The sequence below is a fragment of the Ostrinia nubilalis genome, chromosome 22, assembly GCF_963855985.1.
Source record: "Ostrinia nubilalis chromosome 22, ilOstNubi1.1, whole genome shotgun sequence".
In the NCBI taxonomy this organism is placed as follows: domain Eukaryota; kingdom Metazoa; phylum Arthropoda; class Insecta; order Lepidoptera; family Crambidae; genus Ostrinia; species Ostrinia nubilalis.
Window position 1 is genome coordinate 4,164,357 of NC_087109.1, and position 22,993 is coordinate 4,187,349.

Sequence of the window (22,993 nt, forward strand, 5' to 3'; positions counted from 1 at the left end):
GGGTCATGAAATGAAGTGGGTGAAAAAAGGGGGCAAAGATTGTATGGGACAGTGATTCTTTGGTTCAATCTACTTGAAATTTTACTTAACAATTCCTTAACATTATAATTCATGACAAACGTGTGAAAGGGGTAGAAAGTTATTTTGGGAGTCATTTGCGTCGAAGTTGATATCAATACTATACTGGTCATTACAAAAATCAGCCCACCTACGTTTTACACAAAAACTCGTTTCTACTGACACAATCATGGTGCCCCAACAATATTGGTGTTATTTGAAAGCCCAATAAATATCCTTAAAGAAAAACACATTTAATTTCCTAATAAACGATTAACATATACAATAAATGTGACTTGAAAAACTTGAAAAAAGACCTCACTTTGGGCTCACCTCTGGGATCAATTAGACCAATTTTTATGGTTATAAAACCAAATAATGATCTCACGTGTCCTCTTTAACAGATGGATAGCGATTAATCCCAACTTAACAGTTTTATAGCCATAAAAGTTGGTTCAAGCGTAACTACCTATTTTTTGAAGAAGTAACTCTGGATTCTTCTACAGACACATTTTTGTGTTAAAAACCTTTCCTTTAATGAAATGAAGTTTAGAACTAGGCTTTTAAATGGTAATATAGTATAGTAATATTGGTGTGAAGTGGGGATGCATACGTTTGAAAGTGCCTGTCGCGGGTGGGTCGATTTTTATGATGACCAGTGTAGATACTTACTGCTTTTGATTTAATTACTTTTTATTTTTACAAGTGTTTGAAAACTCCATGTCAGATTGCAATCAATGTCAAGTGAAATCTCAAATTGAAATGTCTCAATCTCAATGAGGAGGCTCTGCATTTATTCCTAGAATTCCCCTAACACCGTCAAATTACCCTTTCGAATTCAAGACAGTGCAGTTTCCCGTCAAAATCTGCTTCGTAATGACTATAAACAAAACTCAAAGTCAAACTCTAGCAACCTCTGCATAAACTCCCATGAGTGCTTAGAGCGGGTGCCTGCGCCAGGTAACCGCGTGTGATGCTCATAGTGATTTTCGATACAGAGCCCCGTAATACGTTGTACATAAATTATGGAAAGAAAACACCCAGACCAATAGAAACAAATATGTATGCAATTTTAGTATGATATTTTTTAACAAAAAGACTGAACAAAATTGATGCGTGTACTGATTAATGTAATTAACCACATGCAAAGTTTCGTGAATTGCAACAACTATAAATTATTATCCAAGCTCTAAATAATCGCTACTACGAGTTACTGATCATATAATGTTTTTCTGATGAACTGATCATTAAATGACCTACCGATAGGTCGGGTGACGTAATCTTGAAATTATTTTGGCCGGCGCGGAACTTCCGGAAGGTCGGGTGATGCCAAGCCTCTTTGAACCGTGTTTACTTTGGCAGTTATATTTTATATTTATTCGATTCTAAAATATATTCCCAAAAATTCTGAAAGGTGTTTTAATTTGTATCACTTGGATATGATTTGTATTAGAAAGTGTTGTGAGTGTGACGCTTGAACGGAAGGAAGTCAACCTAACCTAACCAACTGGTATTTTTATACTGTGTAGCCGCGAGAGCTCTTTGGCGCGCTGTCTTCGGCGAAGTATTGCGCGCGCAGATTTTGACAGCGTGAAATACCTACTTTAGCAGAAATACCAAGCCTTAAATACTGCACAGTATTTAGTACACCATTTTCTTTATTTTCTTCCATCATACACAAGAATACGCGTGCGTGAGTCAATGTTCGCTCGTATGTGACGCCTTGTCGAATAGTATCCTGTAGGTGGGTTATCGTGCGTGTTTTGTTTTCGATGTAAACTCGCAGAGATGAACAGGCCTGGTAGTACTTATTATTATTCTGTGATTACACATAGACTGCAGGTTGCGGCGGCTTTTTAGGCTTTCCGAGTCAGCTATACGAAGGGGATGAGGTCGATTCTGCTCTAGGAAGGAGGAAGTTGTCGATTCTTCTACTTCAGGAAAGTGGAAGGGGTTTGATTCCGCTACAGAAAGGAAGGAAGGGGGGGGGGGGGGGCATTGGTTACTTTCTGGTATTGTAAGTGATGCGCATACGCAGTAATGTAACAAAATAATTGTAGGTATCTGTATCTTGACCCACCTTAAAGCCAGTAGCCAACACAGTATACATTTTGAAATATATTTTATTGCAAAATAGTACCTGTATAGTGTGAATTTGTTTCATATTTGGGGAATGTGCTATGTATCATGAGTAGACATTTTAAAAGGATACCAATGATTTAAATTTTACTCTGTTTAATCAACACAAACTACCGGCGCGTTTAGATCAATGTGCTGATTGTATTATCTACTTGTTTTTTGTCACAGGCCGCTTGCTCCCCGAATACTTTCCGAAAATATTTGGGCGCAACGAGAACGAGCCTCTAGACAAAGATGCGACCGTTGCAGCCTTCAAAAAGATGACCAATGACATCAATGGTTTCCTGAAAGAAGATGGAGGCAAACAGGTAAGATTTTAAGTAAATTGATTAAGTACGAGTAGTTTTGAAAAGTAACTGATGACTTTTCTGCATGTTTCAGATGAGCATGGAAGAAGTAGCCATGGGCTTCATCAATGTTGCCAACGAAGCTATGTGCCGACCGATCAGGTAAACGGAATGTGTTATTAGTACTTCGTATTATTGTAATCACCAACTCGAATCGTATTCCTCTAGAAGAGACATAATTTTCTGATAATAATGACAAAGTGTCGGTCTACTATTCCACTTTGATCACCTGGACTTAATCATCTAAGTGGTTAAAGTGGAATTCTTATCCATGGGTGATCAAAGAACACCAGTGTCGTTTGGAGTCCGCTTTGAACACCTGGATGATCAAATCCAGGTGATCAAAGTGGAATAGATCGAAGTGTCCGGCTCGAAGGACCAGCAAATCGACTTTGTGTGACAGACTGTGGACTAAATAAAACGCGGATGAAGCAGCAGGCAGAAGATAGTTTTTAAAGATTAATTTTTTTTGCACTGTAGCATTTTTTTTATACTATAAAATAAAATGTTTGTAATAGACATGTTGACCAATCAATTGACGTACTTTTTAAACCTGTCAAAGCGAAACTCTCCCATACATTTTGTATGGCACTACAAGCAAGTGACGTCACTATTTTGTCCACTCAGTTAAACTACTTTTTTCAATTACAATGCAACCAAAAATCGTAACTTACAAGTAATTTAAAATTAGTTATGTTTTTAAGACCAGTATGAAGTGTCATTATTAAAAAGTTGTGATTTCGAATTATTGGGGTATGTAGTCAAATTGTCTATTCTGATACTTTTGTTTAGAGCCCTAACCACGGCTCGAGGGCACGACGCGTCGCAACACGCGCTGGCATGCTTCGGCGGCGCGGGCGGTCAACACGCGTGCGCCGTGGCTCGACAGCTGGGGATAGCCACTGTGCTGATACATAAATACGCAGGTACATATTCGCGGGTTTGCTATTTGGTATCATCAAGAGCCGGAATCCATCATATCTCTTCGACAAATTAACTTTCACTCAGCGAAACTCACGAGTTGCCGATCGTCTCACGTACCCCACACATAAAACCGCTGCATTCCGAGGTAGTTTCCGTTACTCTGCAACAAAGTGCGGGAACAATATTCCCCCATCTATTAGAAATTCTGCAACAGTTTTTAATTTCCGTGTAAAATACAAGAAATATTTATTAAACTTGCAAATGCTGAAGTAAGAATACCGGTACTTAACATTCTGCCCCCTACTGATGTTATACGCGGGCAAAGTTGCGGGAAGGCTTAGTGTAATTGAGTCATTGAGTCACACATAATCTGTCGGCTGTCTGTGTGCTGAGGCTATGCGCCTTCTTTTCCTCTGCAAATGGACTCCGCAGAATACCAGTCGCCGTGACGAGTTCTGCGCCGTCACTGCCTTTACTGAGCGGAGCCCAATTTGGTACCATTATTATTATTATTTTTTTAAATTTTATATAATTTTTATTTTACTTGTATTTGTGTAGATTTTTAAGAAGTGCATGTAATTTGGTGCCAAATAAAAATTTTTTCTTTCTTTCTTACATAACCTTAATATACAAGTCCTTACTTACCACGACGCGTCGCGTCATGCGCTGGGGATAGCCACTGTTCTGCTACAGAAATACACAGGTACACGATCCTAATAGAGCTCTGACCACGGCGAGGGACCACGACACGATGCGTAGCGTCATGCGGTGGCTCGCCAGCTTGGAATAGCCACCGTGCTGATACACAAATACGCAGGTACCAATGAAATACGGGTTTACCAATGTAAAACTGGACCGTTGCTCCCAGTTTCACATCCGCGTTTTAACCGTGCATCATCCGTACTTAATGCGAATATAAATGTCTTCTTGCTTACTCTTATAACACTGTACCGAATTAGCTTTTAAAGATATTAAAAAAGGATAGTTTATATCCCGATTTTTGAAAGGGGGTTACGTTAGGTAAAAAAGACTTTTCGCAAAGTCGTGCATAAAAGCCAGTGTTTCTTCAGTTATCATTTTACAACAAAATCTACTAGCCTTAGTAGTAACCCCCATTCTATCGAGACGCTTATCTGTCGTTTCCTTCCAAATTGTCGAAAAATCCCTCCTTGTCATACGAATGACATTTATTACAATAGTAACACTGAACAGCGGCCAATTTGCCATAAATTACGAATATTCTAAAGCCTGGTCCGTGAGCACGTAGAATCCCGTCCAATGACCCCAAGCTGCCTATCCTTGTCGCTCGCACGTAATTATGTTGCTGACGCGCTCGCACACTCACTGCGGGCGCCCGTCGCACAGTCGCGACAGCAATATAATTACACGCGAGCGATAAGGATGGGTAGCTTGGGGTCATTGGACGGGATTTTACGTGCTCACGGACCAGGCTTTACTAACATTATTTTTTGAAGTTAACAATATGTAACCAGCTCTATCAAACCCCCCAGGTATACTATCAGCGTATGGCATGGCATTAGCCCACGTAGTTCACGAGGCCCAACAGCCGTACGCGGCGGTGTACTGTCGCGACAGCTTCCAGCAGATCGACACCCAGTTAGATGTATTGGCGGCTGTCTGCAGGGACAAGCTTAGAGCACAGGTACAAAGCTCTTGTGTTTACGGACATTCTTGTTGCAAAATAGAATCATAGCTCAGCTGGACGTACTAATGGTAGTATCAGGGACAAACTTAGACCACAGGTAAAGTACCTTCATTCTTGCAAGTCTAGGAAACTTTTAGCACTTTTATTCTTTCTTTCACCTACAATCTTGTTACAAAATAGCAACCATCCAGCTCAGCTGGACGTTCTAGCGTCAGTCGCAGGGACAAGCTTAGAGCACAGGTACAGTTGTTGTTGCAATATGGCGTCTATTACAACTGAATAAGGTGCACGACGCTCAACAACAACTGTCGCGACAACTTCCAGCAGATCGACACCCAGTTGGATGTATTGGCGGCTGTCTGCAGGGACAAGCTTAGATCACAGGTACTGTGCTCTTGTGACACTTACATTCTTGTTGAAAAACAGCATCCATATAGATCAGCTGGACATTCTAGCGTCAGTCGCAGAGACAGAACCTTCATTCTTGCAAATCTAGGAAACTTAGCACAGGTACAATACTTTTATTCTTTCTTTTACCAACAATCTTGTTACAAAATAGCAACCATCCAGCTCAGCTGGACGTTCTAGCGTCAGTCGCAATGACAAGCTTTAAGCATAGGTACAGTTCTTTATTCCTCTAACTCTTAAGATTCTAGTTATAATGGTGTTAGACGTGCTAGCGATGAGCTAGATGGCTAGATGTGTTAGCAGCACAGGTACAGTTGTTGTTGCAATATGGCGTCTATTGCAACTGCATAAGGTGCACGAGGCCCAATAACCGTGCGCAGCGGTGTACTGTCCGGAGAGCTTCCAGCAGATCGACACCCAGCTTGACGTCTTAGCGGCTGTGTGCAGGGACAAGCTTAGGGCACAGTATAGTGCCTTATTCCTGTAACTCTCCCGTTTTCACCATCAATCCCTAATTTTAAAGTGACCCCTATGGTAATACATAAGTGGAATTTTGTTTTCAAAGGGTCACTTTAAAAATAGGGATTGATGGTGAAATCGGGCATTAGATACTGGATCTTAAACATTGAATGTCCTTGCGGCTGTCTATAGAGACAAACTCAGAGCACAGGTACAGTAACGTACCTTCTTGTACCTGATACATCAGTCAGTAAAAACTTCAGATACAAGACATAGTATGGTCTAATTGCTTTTATAGTGTCGTTAATAACGTTACTAACCTATACGCACTATTGATAAAAGTATCCCCTTTTCAAACTACAAAATGTCATTGTCTTTCCCAACAGGGCTTCTCAGACTCGCAAATAGTGACGGAGCCGTATCTACACCTGCGCTACGCGGGTACCGATTGCGCGTTGATGGTGGCGCCCTCTGCCGGCGACTCGTCTACGGCTTGCAAACACGGGGATTTCTATGCGGCTTTTGTGGACAGGTAAGGGGAACCAAAAAGAAGAAAAGAGGAGATCCGGAAAATCAAATTTTGTCATTGGGCAACTGCCCAACGTGAGAAGTGTAGGCCAAATTATTCATTTGCATCTTGTACGTTAAAGATGGTCATGCATTTGCAGTGGAAATTAAATGGCATGATGATGATACATGATCTGTGAAGATGAAACTTCTGAATTGGTGGCTGGGATATTGAAGAGTCAACGAGACTCCTGTATCGTAAATAGTCATTTCGATCTTAGAATCGTACATCGTAGATTCTTGTTGTTTCTGCCAAATGACGTCCACTGCTGGACAAAGGCCTCCCCCAAGGTTTTCCACAATGAACGGTCCTGCGCTGCCCGCATCCAGGCTCTTCCCGCGACCTTTACCAGATCGTCGGTCCACCTAGTAGGAGGCCTGCCCACGCTACGTCTTCCAGCCCGTGGTCGCCACTCGAGAACCTTCCTGCCCCAACGGCCATCGTCTCTACGAGCTATGTGCCCCGCCCACTGCCACTTGATTTTAGCAATTCTGCGAGCTATGTCGGTTACTTTGGTTCTCCTACGGATCTCCTCATTTCTGATTCGATCACGCAGGGAAACTCCGAGCATAGCCCGCTCCATCGCCCTTTGGGTGACCTTGAGCCTTCTTATGAGGCCCATCGTAGATTCTTACTCCCTACTTACCTATATTATTTCTTGAACTAAATACATTTTCGTTAACACTAAACTTGGAGCTCTTCGCTCACCGAATTGACCTACGTGGTGTAGCAGAGCCTAGTTTTGTTAATTGCTAAGGCCACGTTTAGGACCTCTAGCATGAACAACTTTCGTCTTCGAATCGTTTGCGTATTCGATAAAATTCGATACTCAATCTTCGAATTAAACGATAACGTGACAATTTTGATTCTCAAAATAAGTTTCGAGCAACCACATCTCATACTAAGTTTACGACACGTTCACAAGGTCGCTGTTGTAGTTTTCTCACTAAATCTTTTGATGGCGATTCGAGTAAGCAAACGATTTGAACTCGAAAGTTTTTCGTGCTAGCCGTACAGATGATGAGCGTTCAACACGCGTTTTGCTAACGCGCGTTTACAACTACATGACAGTATTTTATTCTCGGAGTACGTTTCTGAACGTGGCCTAAAGGCGTACTGGATGTTTTGTTTTTGTTTTAATCTAAGTTATTATACTCCTTCTCCAATTAGATACAAGAACGAGTTCGGCTTCACGCTGTCAGAGCGAGACGTGTTGGTGGATGACATCAGAGTGCGTGGAGTAGGCATGAGTCAGGTGCCCGATGCCGTGGCGCCGCCTAGCGGGAAAGGCACTAAACCGGTGGCGGAAAAGGTAAATTAGAGCACTAGGTGGACCGACGATCTGTTGAAGGTCACGGGAAGCACCTGGATGCGGGCAGCGCAGGACCGGTCATTGTGGGAATCCTTGGGGAGGCCTTTGTCCAGCAGTGGACGGCATTTGGCTGAAACAAATAAACGAATACAAGATTATGTCCGCGGATTCACCTATGTTTTTTTTTATCTACCACAGAATATTTCTTTATATGAAGAACTGATTAACTCATTTCTTATTCAACTGTTTTGCAAAATTCTCTTAGATTATGTCAGATACCCGTGAAATACCTTCAGCGTAATAGATCAAATACTAATTTTTGATATTTCGTGTTCAATGAGTGAATGAAAGAACGAGTGAATAACATATAATTTATTTACAGTCAGTGAAAGTATACTTCGAAGGTGGATACCAGGACACCCAGATATTCCTGCTGGAGAACCTTAAGCCTGAGCAGGAGATACCAGGGCCTGCCATCATCATGGACAGTCTGTCCACCATACTTGTGGAGCCCAGTAAGTTTAATGTTTGTAGATATTTCACCTTGGTCAATACCTTAATTTGGTGGATCAAAGAGGAACGAAAATCGATGTGTTAAGAATGGCATGCAAAATATGCCTAGTAAAATAGTCATGCCATGGTCATACTATTTCATTACTGAAAAGTGAAACATTTACTTGTGTCTATAGATGTCCTACACTGTACTGTCCCACCAAACTCATTGACAGGGGGGCGCCACCATCGTTCAACTGTATAGTTTTCAACGTGGCAAAAATCGGAACCAGCGATCCGGTATTGACGGTGGCGCCCCGCTGTCAATGCCACAGGTGGGACAGTTCAGTGTATTGGGTCTATGTTAGGATATTGCTTCTGAATGAGTGATGATGTCATTTAATTCCTTGATCGATAATTTGACTAGAGTCTCCATTTTAGACAAAGTGACAGTTTTAATTCCTTAATCGACTCGCATCCTTTTCAACCGACTTCAAAAAAGGAGGAGGTTCTCAATTCGACCCGTATGTTTTTTTTTTTTTTCTATGTTTGTTACGCGATAACTCCGTCAATTATGAACCGATTTGAACAAATCTTTTTTCGGCGTATAGGTGGTCCCATTTAAATTTAATAATAAAAAAACAACCCCCAAGGGTGGAAAATTGGGGATGAACTTTTTTATACGCAATATCTCCGCCGATTATAAACCAATTTGAACGATTATTTTTTTGTTGAATAGGTATTATCAAAAGGGTGGTTTCATGCGAATTTTAAGAAAATATTTCACCCCCAAGGGTGGAAAATTGGGGATGAACTTTTTTATACGCAATATCTCCGCCGATTATGAACCAATTTTTTTTGGTCTCAGTGTACTGCCTACCTTCAGTGGTAACATCAAGGTAATAATTAGTTAACTAAAAAGCAAGAAATAAGTAAAATTTTATAAAAAAAAATAAAACCGACTCCAAAAAACCTACACTAAAACGTAGAAAAATAATTACTAATTACCTACTTATTTATTAGGACGAATTATTAATATTTATGTAGGTATACCATGATTGATACTTTTGGAGTCGGTGCAGGCAAACTTTACATGTTTCATAATCTTGGCACCGACTCCAGAAGTATCAATCATGGTATACCTACATAAATATTAATAATTCGTCCTAATAAATAAGTAGGTAATTAGTAATTATTTTTCTACGTTTTAGTGTAGGTTTTTTGGAGTCGGTTTTTTTTTTTTTATAAAATTTTTTAACAGACGATAGCACATTAAGCCAAACCAGCACCTTATGTGTTATGGAAATAAGTGCTATTTTGCAACGAGAGTATAGCCTGATTTGCCGTCGACTGTACCAACGCCCGTATTCACAAACATTACTATGAGGTCTCACAGTGCGCGTGGACGCACAGTGTGACACACGAACGAATCACAGAGCTCTATTCACCGCTGTGCGTTCGATTTGCTGCTTCACTTAATCAAGCATCGTTTGAATAATTCGCCTCGAAGTTGAATCTATCACGAATGCTACTAGTTAACTATTTTTAGTTGGTTTTACGCTATTGCTTCTTTCAGATTGCCGAGCTGAAATAACCAAATACGGTGACATTCGTATAACCATCGGGTCGGGTAAACCCAAGAAAGTGACGGCTGACCTGGACTCCATACAGCTCAGCATATTCTCGCATCGGTTCATGTCCATTGCTGAGCAGATGGGCAGGTAATGCTAACCAATTGTTCCCACAAAGACTTATGGGGATTATTAATTAAAAGGTATTTTTTATGAGACAGGAGGCAAAGGTAATTTAAAACTAAGTAAATCTATTCTCTAATAGTGGGTGTCTTTCAGCTGATAAGAAGGAAGTTTATAGAACCTCACTATGTGGCTCAGGGCATAATTCGCTAAGCTAACCTATTACGGAATTAATGGGTGGAAGGGTGGGTGGAAAAGAAGTGGCCAATCTTACGGACAGATTTTATCAAACCGCTTTAAGACCTTTGACTAGATTTAACTATTACTAGGCACTGCCTAGTATACTGATTTTTGACCCACTTTTAGAGTGCCTTCCGAAGAATAGGTGCGTGTGTGTAGGGATTACCATAACAACTTGTGAGGCTTTCAAGAAATTATAGAAGAACATTGTTAAGAGTTTTTTTCTTTTCGTAATGATGATGCCTTTGGCCAATTTTATTCAAATTAAAAACACAGCTACAAAACATTATTATATTTCATAATATTGAATACATTTATGAAATGACAGGCACAAAATATAACAGAAGGTAAACTCATGTATGTACCTCGCTTTGCATACCTCTCTCGCTCGCACGCTCGGCCGTCGCGCTAGGGTTGTCTTATCATGTGTTGCGTTTATTTCGTTATGATAGAAAAATGGTACTCTTAATAGTATGGAAGAAAGACAATAACAGATATCCACGTATACTTATGCAGTTATGTTTAGTACGTTATTATAGTAATAGTTTGCAAACAAATACACGAGAAGGAAGTAGTATTTAGTTGAGTGGTTGACACTATTATCCAATAATTCCTAAAACCTCTCTAAAACAATTCGATATTCCTAATAATTGAGTTGGCTTTCAATTTGTCAACGTTAAACGAACTATTGAAATACAAATAAATAAAGGTATTTATTGATTTTACTACAGTTATAATACAGATTATAATACAGTTGATTCCGGGAGGTAAGTAAGGACTTACTCGACGAGGTAAGTAATCAACTGTTAGTTTCAAAAACGAAAATTTAGTTTTTAATGTTGAGTGTAAGCAACCGTCTACTTAACAAATGTTATAATACCCCTTTTTTGTTGTTCACTAATTTTCGCACAAACAAAATAATTTTACGAACGCGTGAGCAGCGTCACTCAAGCGAACGCAGTCGCGCCTCGCATTCGTCCAAGACAGTCTTGATAACGCGTACGTGAGCGGTGTCTATGTGTGCGTGGCTCCAGCGCGCTTAGTATGGAGTTTACCTTCTGTTATATTTTGTGTGACAGGGTTCTCCAACGGACTTCCATATCAGTCAACATAAAGGAGCGCCTAGACTTCTCGTGTGCCTTGTTTGGGCCAGACGGCGGACTTGTCTCCAACGCGCCTCACATTCCAGTGCACTTGGGTGCTATGCAGGAGACTGTGCAATATCAGGTAAGGCAATGTGTAAAAAAACGTCATTCTCTATTGTATAAACTTTTTGCCGATGTGTTTTACACAGTGTGTAGTATGAGAAAAAATGCCAGTTTAGATTATCTAGCTAACAGCATTAACACATAAGCTGCACATTAACACATAACATTAACACAAAAACAGCTGGTAGATAATGACTTATGGCATTAAGCTCGCCTTTTTGTACGGAACATTTTTGTGTGTGCAATAAAGTCTTTAAAAAATAATAAATAACAGCGCCTAAATATGACTTAGTTGGTTTTAGAATTTAAATCGTTCGTTCGTTTCAGCCAAATGACGTCCACTGCTGGACAAAGGCCTCCCCCAAGGTTTTCCACAATGAACGGTCCTGCGCTGCCCGCATCCAGGCTCTTCCCGCAACCTTTACCAGATCGTCGGTCCACCTAGTAGGAGCCTGCCCACGCTACGCAGAATTTAAATGTCTGCTTGTTACTGTTTATTGTAGCATAATGGCACCTTTTACAACTTTGTAAAATTACTCAGTTGAAGCTTGTCTTGAGTTAAAAAGCAATTGCATCCATTTCAGATGAAGGTCCGCGGAGACTCCTTGAAGCCAGGAGACGTGTTGCTGGCCAACCATCCGAAGGCTGGAGGCTCGCACCTGCCCGACTTGACCGTCATAACTCCAGTATTCTATGGGTGAGATTTGCATCAAGTAATTAACTTAGAGTAGGCGCACACCGTTGATTTTTAGTTGGCCGATAGTTGTGCCCGATTTTAAATTGTATGAAGAATCGGCCAAATCGAATCGGCGTAGTGTGCGCACTCCCATACATGCCTATACTGATCAACTGCCCGACTAAACTATCGGCCGACGAAAAATCAACGGTGTGCGCCTACTCTTAAGATCTTTTATTGTAACCTTGATTTTCTCCACAATAAAGAATGCACATTCACATACTTTGTCATGTCAGGAGGTCCACTGCTGAACATAGGCCTCCCCCAATGATTTCCTGGTAAAGAATTTAAGCAGTGGGCGAGGCTCGTAGCTTATACAACAGATGGCCGTTGAGACAGAAAATAGTGTGGTAAGAATGAGACCAACCATCTGGTGATGGACGCGGAAAAAAACCTGGATGCGGCACAGGACTCGTCATTATGGAAACCCTTGTGGGAGGCCTTTGACCAACAGTGGACGTTCTTTGGTTAAAAGTCGCCTTTATCAGCCAACGACCTGATGAAGGTCGCGGAAAGGACATGTATATAGGCAGTGCAGGAACGCTATAGTCTGGTCTGCGAGCACGTATAATTTTGTCCAACGACCCCAAGCTACCCATCCTTATCGCTCGCACGTAATTATGTTGCTGTCGCGCTCGCACACTCACTGCGGGCGCCCGTCGCACAGTCGCGACAGCAATATAATTACGTGCGAGCGATAAGGATGGGTAGATTGGGGTCGTTGGACAAAATTCTACGTGCTCACAGACCGGGCTTTAGATGTGTAAATCCTTGGGGGAGGCCTTTATCCATAAGTCTTTGGCTGTAATGGATGATAGATTAAGAAAGTATTTTTGTCCCAAGCTCGAACCCGCGTCCAGTATTCTTCGTGGCGTCCCGCGGGCACCACGCAGACATCGGCGGCCTGACGCCGGGCTCGATGCCGCCGCACTCGGCCGCGCTGGCGCAAGAGGGCGCGGCCTTCCGCTCGCTCCTGCTCGTGGACGGGGGGCGGCTCAATGAGGAGCAGCTGGTTGAAGGTCAGTGGGGCGTACGTGGGGCGTACGTGGGGAATACGCGGGACACTCGTGGGGCTTACGCGGGGCATTCGTGGGGCGTACGCGGGGAATACGCGGGGCATTCTTGGGACGTACGTGGGGAACACGCGGGGCATTCGTGAGTCGTACGTAGGGCTTACGCGGGGAACTTACGACATTAGGACACTTGAGTGGAGCATTCATGGGGCGTACGTGGTACTGACGTGGGGCGTTCGAAAAAGTATGACGAAGACATCATAAGCCGCTCACGCGGCGCTATCTACACGAGTTTATCCTATTTCCTATTATCTAGGCTCTGCTTTCCATTGTCTCGTGTCATCCATTAAAAGGATGGGCAGCTTGGGGTCATTGGACGGGATTCTACGTGCTCACGGACCAGGCTTTAGACTCAAGGTAACCCCGCTCTATAGTCATAAGAAGCTCACTAAAAGTTAGTGACTCTCTTAAGTCAGCCGGGATTACGCTCTAAAGAATGCTCTTACTGCTGTCTTTTTATAACTTCAACTAACTGAAGACCCATCAGTGACTTGTGATTGTAACCCACGCCAAAGGCACTCTTGTGGCCGTCGCCTTAAGGTACGTATTGCCTTAGCGTCCCGCGTCACACGCAGACATCGGCGGCCTGACGCCGGGCTCGATGCCGCCGCACTCGGCCGCGCTGGCGCAAGAGAGCGCGGCCTTCCGCTCGCTCCTGCTCGTGGACGGGGGGCGGCTCAATGAGGAGGAGCTGGTTGACGGTTAGTGGGGCGTACGTGGGGAATACGCGGGGCATACGCGGGGCATTCGTGGGGCTTACGTGGGGAATACGCGGGGCATTCGTGGGGCTTACGCGGGGAATATGCGGCACAGTCAGAGTTAAGATACTCAGAGGGCAATTTCGCATGTGAGACGTGCGTGCTAATAGTAGCTGCCTGTTCATCATGTACTAGATTCTTCAAAAGTGACCAGCTCTGAAGGTAAGTCACTATTTTTCATTGAAATGCTCGATAGATTGTTGAATATAAGCTTTAGATACCGACGAGAACGAAACGACAATAGATAAAATGTCTTGCTGTTGTCTCTGTCTAAATGCTATAGCTTTCTCTATATTTTGAAGGCGTCAGTGACATTCGTGCATTTGGCCCATGGTAGAGAGTATAAGATCTTGTCCTAAGTTTGAACTCGCGTCCGCGTATTTTCCGTGGCGTAAGTTTCTTAGTGCTTTCTTTGTCTAAATGGTGTTGCTGTCTCTTTTTGTCTCTGTTAGTGAGACCCACGGCAAAGGCACTCTTGTGCCCGTCGCCTTAAGGTACGTATTGCCTTAGCGTCCCGCGTCACACGCAGACATCGGCGGCCTGACGCCGGGCTCGATGCCGCCGCACTCGGCCGCGCTGGCGCAAGAGGGCGCGGCCTTCCGCTCGCTCCTGCTCGTGGACGGGGGGCGGCTCAATGAGGAGCAGCTGGTTGAAGGTCAGTGGGGCGTACGTGGGGAATACGCGGGGCATTTGTGGGGAATACGCGGGGCATTCGTGGGGCGTACGTGGGGAATACGCGGGGAATTCGTGAGTCGTACGTGGGGCTTACGCGGGGTACTTACGCGGTCAGAGTCAGGCACGGTCAGAGTCAGGCAAGGACAGAGTCAGGCATAGTCAGAGTTAGATACTCAGAGGGCAATTTGGCATGTGAGACGTGCGTGCTAATAGTAGCTGCCTGTTCATCATGTGTACTAGATCCTTCACAAGTGACCAGCTCTGAAGGTAAGTCACTATCTTTCATCGAAATGCTCGATAGATCGTTGAATAAGCTTTAGATAGTTACTGGCGGGAACGAAACGACAGTATAAAGTGTCTTGTTGTTGTCTCTGTCTAAATGCTATAGCTTTCTCTATATTTTGAAGGCGTCAGTGACATTCGTGCATTTGGCCTATGGTACTTTAAGATTCTAAGCTGGAACCCCGCGTCCTGTATTCTCCGTAGCGTTTTAGTTTCTTAGTGCTTTCTTTGTCTAAATGGTGTTGCTGTCTCTTTCTGTCTCTGTTAGTGACTTACGATTGTAGACTATGTAGACCCATGGCAAAAGCACTCTTGTGCCCGTCGCGTTAAGGTACGTATTGCCTTAGCGTCCCGCGTCACACGCAGACATCGGCGGCCTGACGCCGGGCTCGATGCCGCCGCACTCGGCCGCGCTGGCGCAAGAGGGCGCGGCCTTCCGCTCGCTCCTGCTCGTGGACGGGGGGCGGCTCAATGAGGAGCAGCTGGTTGAAGGTCAGTGGGGCGTACGTGGGGAATACGCGGGGCATTTGTGGGGAATACGCGGGGCATTCGTGGGGCGTACGTGGGGAATACGCGGGGAATTCGTGAGTCGTACGTGGGGCTTACGCGGGGTACTTACGCGGTCAGAGTCAGGCGCGGTCAGAGTCGGGCACAGTCAGAATTAGATACTCAGAGGGCAATGGGGCATGTGAGGCGTGCGTGCTAATGGTAGCTGCCTGTGCATCATGTGTACTAGATCCTTCACAAGTGACCAGCTCACTGAAGGTAAGTCACTATCTATCATCGAAATGCTCGATAGATTGTTGAATAAGCTTTAGATAGTTACTGGCGGGAACGAAACGACAATATAAAGTGTCTTGTTGTTGTCTCTGTCTAAATGCTTTCTCTATATTTTGAAGGCGTCAGTGATATTCGTGCATTTGGCCCATGGTAGAGAGTATAAGATCTTGTCCTAAGTGTGAACCCGCGTCCGCGTATTTTCTTAGTGCTTTCTTTGTCTAAATGGTGTTGCTGCCTCTTTCTGTCTCTGTTAGTGACTTATGATTGTAGACCCACGCCAAAGGCACTCTTGTGCCCGTTGACTTAAGATATGTATTGCAGTGGCATCCACGGTGAAAGCACTCTGGTACCCAGCGCCTCTTTCTACCTACTACTGTGACCGATCAGTTAAGATTGGACCCACGCCAAAGGCACTCTTGTGGCCGTCGCCTTAAGGTACGTATTGCCTTAGCGTCCCGCGTCACACGCAGACATCGGCGGCCTGACGCCGGGCTCGATGCCGCCGCACTCGGCCGCGCTGGCGCAAGAGGGCGCGGCCTTCCGCTCGCTCCTGCTCGTGGACGGGGGGCGGCTCAATGAGGAGCAGCTGGTTGAAGGTCAGTGGGGCGTACGTGGGGAATACGCGGGGCATTCGTGGGGAATACGCGGGGCATTCATGGGGCGTACGTGGGGAATACGCGGGGCATTCGTGGGGCGTACGTGGAGGATACGCGGGGCATTCGTGGGGGATACGCGGGGCATTCGTGAGTCGTACGTGGGGCTTACGCGCGGTCAGAGTCAGGCGCGGTCAGAGTCGGGCACAATCAGAGTTAGATACTCAGAGGGCAATTGGCATGTGAGACGTGCGTGCTAATAGTAGCTGCATGCGCATCATGTGTACTAGATCCTTCACAAGTGACCAGCTCACTGAAGGTAAGGCACTTTCATCGAAATGCTCGATAGATCGTTGAATAAGCTTTAGATAGATACTAATGAGAACGAAACGATAATAGATAAAGTGTCTTGCAGTTGTCTTTGTCTAAATGTTATGGCTTTCTCTTTCTTTTGAAGGCGTCAGTGACATTTGTGAATTTGGCCCATGGTAGGTAGATAGTATTAGATCTTGTCCTAAGTTTGAACCCGCGTCCGCGTATTTTCTTAGTGCTTTCTTTGTCTAAATGGTGTTGCTGTCTCTTTCTGTCTCTGTTAGTGACTTACGATTGTAGACTATGTAGACCCATAGCAAAGGCACTCTTGTGTCCGTCGCCCTAAGGTACGTATTGCCTTAGCGTCCCGCGTCACACGCAGACATCGGCGGCCTGACGCCGGGCTCGATGCCGCCGCACTCGGCCGCGCTGGCGCAAGAGGGCGCGGCCTTCCGCTCGCTCCTGCTCGTGGACGGGGGGCGGCTCAATGAGGAGCAGCTGGTTGAAGGTCAGTGGGGCGTACGTGGGGAATACGCGGGGCATTCGTGGGGCATTCGTGGGGAATACGCGGGGCATTCGTGGGGTGTACGCGGGGCATTCGTAGGGCTTACGTGGGGAATACGCGGGGTATTCGTGGGGCGTACGTGGGGCTTACGCGGGAAACTTACGACAGCAGGTCACTTGAGTGGAGCATTCATGGGGCGTACGTGAGACTGACGTGGGGCGTTTGAAAAAGTATGAGGACTAAATCATAAGTCGCTCACGCTGCGTAGCTCTATACGAATTTATCCTATTTCCCATACTCTAGCCTCTGCTTTCCATTGTCTCGTGTAATATGATCCATTAAATGCGTCTAGACTCAAGGTAACCCCGCTCTATAGTCATAAGAAGCTCACTAAAAGTTGTGACTCTTAAGTCAGTCGGGATTACGCTCTAAAGAATGCTCTTACTGCTGTCTTTTCATATCTTCAAACAACTGAAGACCCATCAGTGACTTGTGATTGTGACCCACGCCAGGCTTTAGCTAGATATTAACGTAAACGAAACGGTCTCGTTGTTGTCTCTGTCTAAATCTCGTAGTTGTCTCTTTCTTTTGGTTGCGTTAGTAACTTGTGATTTCGACCCATGGTGGAGACATTGGTAGGATTTTAGTGACTAAGATAATGCCTTTCCAAAAGCTGGAACCGCGCCGGGTATTCTTCGTAGCGTAAGTTTCTTATTGCCGTCTCTGTCTTAATTTTGTCGCTGTCTCTTTCTGTCTTCAAACTTTTATGAACAACTGCTGTAGAAGCGTCCGTCATGCTAGTAACTTTTGCCATTGGGGCCCATGGTAAAAGCACTCTTGTGGCCGTCGCCTTGAGGTACGTATTGCCGCGGCGTCCCGCGTCGCACGCAGACATCGGCGGCCTGACGCCGGGCTCGATAGATCGTTGAATAAGCTTTAGATAGGTACTAGCGGGAACGAAACGACAATAGGTAAAGTATCTTGCTGTTGTCTTTGTCTAAATGTTACGGCTTTCTTTCTTTTGAAGGCGTCAGTGACATTTGTGAATTTGGCCCATGGTAGAGAGTATAAGATCTTGTTCTAAGCTGGAACCCGCGTCCAGCATTCTCCGTAGCGTAAGTTTCTTAGTGCTTTCTTTGTCTAAATGGTGTTGCTGCCTCTTTCTGTCTCTGTTAGTGACTTACGATTGTAGACTATGTAGACCCATGGCAAAAGCACTCTTGTGCCCGTCGCCTTAAGGTACGTATTGCCTTAGCGTCCCGCGTCACACGCAGACATCGGGGGCCTGACGCCGGGCTCGATGCCGCCGCACTCGGCCGCGCTGGCGCAAGAGGGCGCGGCCTTCCGCTCGCTCCTGCTCGTGGACGGGGGGCGGCTCAATGAGGAGGAGCTGGTTGAAGGTCAGTGGGGCGTACGTGGGGAATACGTGGGGCATTCGTGGGGAATACGCGGGGCATTCGTGGGACGTACGTGGGGGATACGCGGGGCATTCGTGAGTCGTACGTGGGGCTTACGCGGGGTACTTACGCGGTCAGAGTCAGGCGCGGTCAGAGACAGGCACAGTCAGAATTAGATACTCAGAGGGCAATGGGGCATGTGAAGCGTGCGTGCTAATGGTAGCTGCCTGTGCATCATGTGTACTAGATCCTTCACAAGTGACCAGCTCATTGAAGTTAAGTCAGTCTCTTAGGTTGCCTAAATTCTCGCTAGATTGTTGTTACTAAACTCTAGCTAGATATTAACGTAAACGAAACGGTCTCGTTGTTGTCTCTGTCTAAATCTTGTAGTTGTCTCTTTCTTTTGGATGCGTGAGTGCCATGTGATTTCGACCCATGGTAGAAACACTGGTATGATTAGTGACTAAGATAATGCCGCTGTTAAGCTGGAACCGCGCCGGGTATTCTTTCTTCGTAGCGTATCTTATTGCCGTCTCTGTCTTAATTTTGCTGCTGTCTCTTTCTGTTTACAACTGCTGTAGAAGCGTCCGTCATGTCATGCTAGTAACTTTTGCGATTGTGGCCCATGGTAAAAGCACTCTTGTGGCCGTCGCCTTAAGGTACGTATTGCCTTAGCGTCCCGCGTCACACGCAGACATCGGCGGCCTGACGCCGGGCTTGATGCCGCCGCACTCGGCCGCGCTGGCGCAAGAGGGCGCGGCCTTCCGCTCGCTCCTGCTCGTGGACGGGGGGCGGCTCAATGAGGAGCAGCTGGTTGAAGGTCAGTGGGGCGTACGTGGGGAATACGTGGGGCTTACGCGGGGAATACGCGGGGCATTCGTGGGGCTTACGCGGGGAATATGCGGCACAGTCAGAGTTAAGATACTCAGAGGGCAATTTGGCATGTGAGACGTGCGTGCAAATAGTAGCTGCCTGTTCATCATGTACTAGATTCTTCAAAAGTGACCAGCTCTGAAGGTAAGTCACTATTTTTCATTGAAATGCTCGATAGATTGTTGAATATAAGCTTTAGATACCGACGAGAACGAAACGACAATAGATAAAATGTCTTGCTGTTGTCTCTGTCTAAATGCTATAGCTTTCTCTATATTTTGAAGGCGTCAGTGACATTCGTGCATTTGGCCCATGGTAGAGAGTATAAGATCTTGTCCTAAGTTTGAACTCGCGTCCGCGTATTTTCCGTGGCGTAAGTTTCTTAGTGCTTTCTTTGTCTAAATGGTGTTGCTGTCTCTTTTTGTCTCTGTTAGTGAGACCCACGGCAAAGGCACTCTTGTGCCCGTCGCCTTAAGGTACGTATTGCCTTAGCGTCCCGCGTCACACGCAGACATCGGCGGCCTGACGCCGGGCTCGATGCCGCCGCACTCGGCCGCGCTGGCGCAAGAGGGCGCGGCCTTCCGCTCGCTCCTGCTCGTGGACGGGGGGCGGCTCAATGAGGAGCAGCTGGTTGAAGGTCAGTGGGGCGTACGTGGGGAATACGCGGGGCATTTGTGGGGAATACGCGGGGCATTCGTGGGGCGTACGTGGGGAATACGCGGGGAATTCGTGAGTCGTACGTGGGGCTTACGCGGGGTACTTACGCGGTCAGAGTCAGGCGCGGTCAGAGTCGGGCACAGTCAGAATTAGATACTCAGAGGGCAATGGGGCATGTGAGGCGTGCGTGCTAATGGTAGCTGCCTGTGCATCATGTGTACTAGATCCTTCACAAGTGACCAGCTCACTGAAGGTAAGTCACTATCTATCATCGAAATGCTCGATAGATTGTTGAATAAGCTTTAGATAGTTACTGGCGGGAACGAAACGACAATATAAAGTGTCTTGTTGTTGTCTCTGTCTAAATGCTTTCTCTATATTTTGAAGGCGTCAGTGATATTCGTGCATTTGGCCCATGGTAGAGAGTATAAGATCTTGTCCTAAGTGTGAACCCGCGTCCGCGTATTTTCTTAGTGCTTTCTTTGTCTAAATGGTGTTGCTGCCTCTTTCTGTCTCTGTTAGTGACTTATGATTGTAGACCCACGCCAAAGGCACTCTTGTGCCCGTTGACTTAAGATATGTATTGCAGTGGCATCCACGGTGAAAGCACTCTGGTACCCAGCGCCTCTTTCTACCTACTACTGTGACCGATCAGTTAAGATTGGACCCACGCCAAAGGCACTCTTGTGGCCGTCGCCTTAAGGTACGTATTGCCTTAGCGTCCCGCGTCACACGCAGACATCGGCGGCCTGACGCCGGGCTCGATGCCGCCGCACTCGGCCGCGCTGGCGCAAGAGGGCGCGGCCTTCCGCTCGCTCCTGCTCGTGGACGGGGGGCGGCTCAATGAGGAGCAGCTGGTTGAAGGTCAGTGGGGCGTACGTGGGGAGTACGCGGGGCATTCGTGGGGCGTACGTGGGGAATATGCGGGGCATTCGTGAGTCGTACGTGGGGCTTTCGCGGGGTACTTACGCGGTCAGAGTCAGGCGCGGTCAGAGTCAGGCGTGGTCAGAGTCAGGCACAATCAGATTTAGATACTCAGAGGGCAATTTGGCATGTGAGACGTGCGTGCTAATAGTAGCTGCATGTGCATCATGTGAACTAGATCCTTCACAAGTGACCAGCTCATTGAAGGTAAGTCACTCTCTTAGGTTGACCGAAATTCCCGCTAGATTGTTGTTACTAAACTCTAGCTAGATATTAACGTAAACGAAACGGTCTCGTTGTTGTCTCTGTCTAAAGCTTGTAGTTGTCTCTTTCTTTTGGATGCGTGAGTGCCATGTGATTTCGACCCATGGTAGAAACACTGGTAGGATTTTAGTGACTAAGATAATGCCGCTGCTAAATTGGAACTGCGCCGAATATTCTTCGTAGTGTAAGTTTCTTATAGCCGTCTCTGTCGTAACTTTGTCGCTGTCTCTTTCTGTCTTCAAACTTTTATGAACAACTGCTGTAGAAGCGTCCGTCATGCTAATAACTTTTGCGATTGCGGCCCATGGTAAAAGCACTCTTGTGGCCGTCGCCCTAAGGTACGTATTGCCTTAGCGTCCCGCGTCACACGCAGACATCGGCAGCCTGACGCCGGGCTCGATGCCGCCGCACTCGGCCGCGCTGGCGCAAGAGGGCGCGGCCTTCCGCTCGCTCCTGCTCGTGGACGGGGGGCGGCTCAATGAGGAGCAGCTGGTTGAAGGTCAGTGGGGCGTACGTGGGGCATACGTGGGGAATACGTGGGGCATTCGTGGGGCTTACGTGGGGAATACGCGGGGCATTCGTGGGGCTTACGCGGGGAATATGCGGCACAGTCAGAGTTAAGATACTCAGAGGGCAATTTGGCATGTGAGACGTGCGTGCTAATAGTAGCTGCCTGTGCATCATGTGGACTAGATCATCCAAAAGTGACAAGCTGATTGAAGGTAAGTCACTATCTATCATCGAAATGCTCTATAGATTGTTGAATAAGCTTTAGATAGTTACTGGCGGGAACGAAACGACAATAGGTATCTTGCTGTTGTCTTTGTCTAAGTGTTATGGCTTTCTCTTTCTTTTGAAGGCGTCAGTGACATTTGTGAATTTGGCCCATGGTAGATACTTTAAGATCCTAAGCTGGAACCCCGCGTCCAGTATTCTCCGTAGCGTAAGTTTCTTAATGCTTTCTTTGTCTAAATGGTGTTGCTGTCTCTTTCTGTCTCTGTTAGTGACTTACGATTGTAGACTATGTAGACCCACGCCAAAGGCACTCTTGTGGCCGTCGCCTTAAGGTACGTATTGCCTTAGCGTCCCGCGTCACACGCAGACATCGGCGGCCTGACGCCGGGCTCGATGCCGCCGCACTCGGCCGCGCTGGCGCAAGAGGGCGCGGCCTTCCGCTCGCTCCTGCTCGTGGACGGGGGGCGGCTCAATGAGGAGGAGCTGGTTGAAGGTCAGTGGGGCGTACGTGGGGAATACGCGGGGCGTACGTGGGGAATATGCGGGGCGTACGTGGGGGATACGCGGGGCATTCGTAGGGCGTACGTGGGGAATACGCGGGGCATTCGTGCGGCGTACGTGGGGAATACGCGGGGCATTCGTGGGGGATGCGCGGGGCATTCGTGAGTCGTACGTGGGGCTTACGCGGGGTACTTACGCGGTCAGAGTCAGGCGCGGTCAGAGTCAGGCGCGGTCAGAGTCAGGCGCGGTCAGAGTCAGGCACGGTCAGAGATAGATACTCAGAGGGCAATTTGGCATGTGAGACGTGCGTGCTAATAGTAGCTGCCTGTTCATCATGTACTAGATTCTTCAAAAGTGACCAGCTCTGAAGGTAAGTCACTATTTTTCATTGAAATGCTCGATAGATCGTTGAAT

General features: G+C 46.3%; 1 protein-coding gene across 1 annotated transcript in view; it reads left to right on the forward strand.

Annotated features, from left to right (window-relative positions):
* LOC135082871 (5-oxoprolinase) overlaps window positions 1–22,993 on the forward strand; it is a 64,230-nt gene that overhangs the window by 17,382 nt on the left and 23,855 nt on the right. Inside the window, exons 9-19 of the mRNA XM_063977635.1 lie at window positions 2,365–2,504; window positions 2,578–2,645; window positions 3,336–3,469; window positions 4,979–5,130; window positions 6,387–6,532; window positions 7,739–7,880; window positions 8,263–8,395; window positions 9,949–10,093; window positions 11,386–11,533; window positions 12,099–12,211; window positions 13,094–13,269. Of these exons, the coding sequence (XP_063833705.1) occupies window positions 2,365–2,504; window positions 2,578–2,645; window positions 3,336–3,469; window positions 4,979–5,130; window positions 6,387–6,532; window positions 7,739–7,880; window positions 8,263–8,395; window positions 9,949–10,093; window positions 11,386–11,533; window positions 12,099–12,211; window positions 13,094–13,269 (1,497 nt within the window). The remainder of the gene's footprint in view (window positions 1–2,364; window positions 2,505–2,577; window positions 2,646–3,335; window positions 3,470–4,978; window positions 5,131–6,386; window positions 6,533–7,738; window positions 7,881–8,262; window positions 8,396–9,948; window positions 10,094–11,385; window positions 11,534–12,098; window positions 12,212–13,093; window positions 13,270–22,993) is intronic.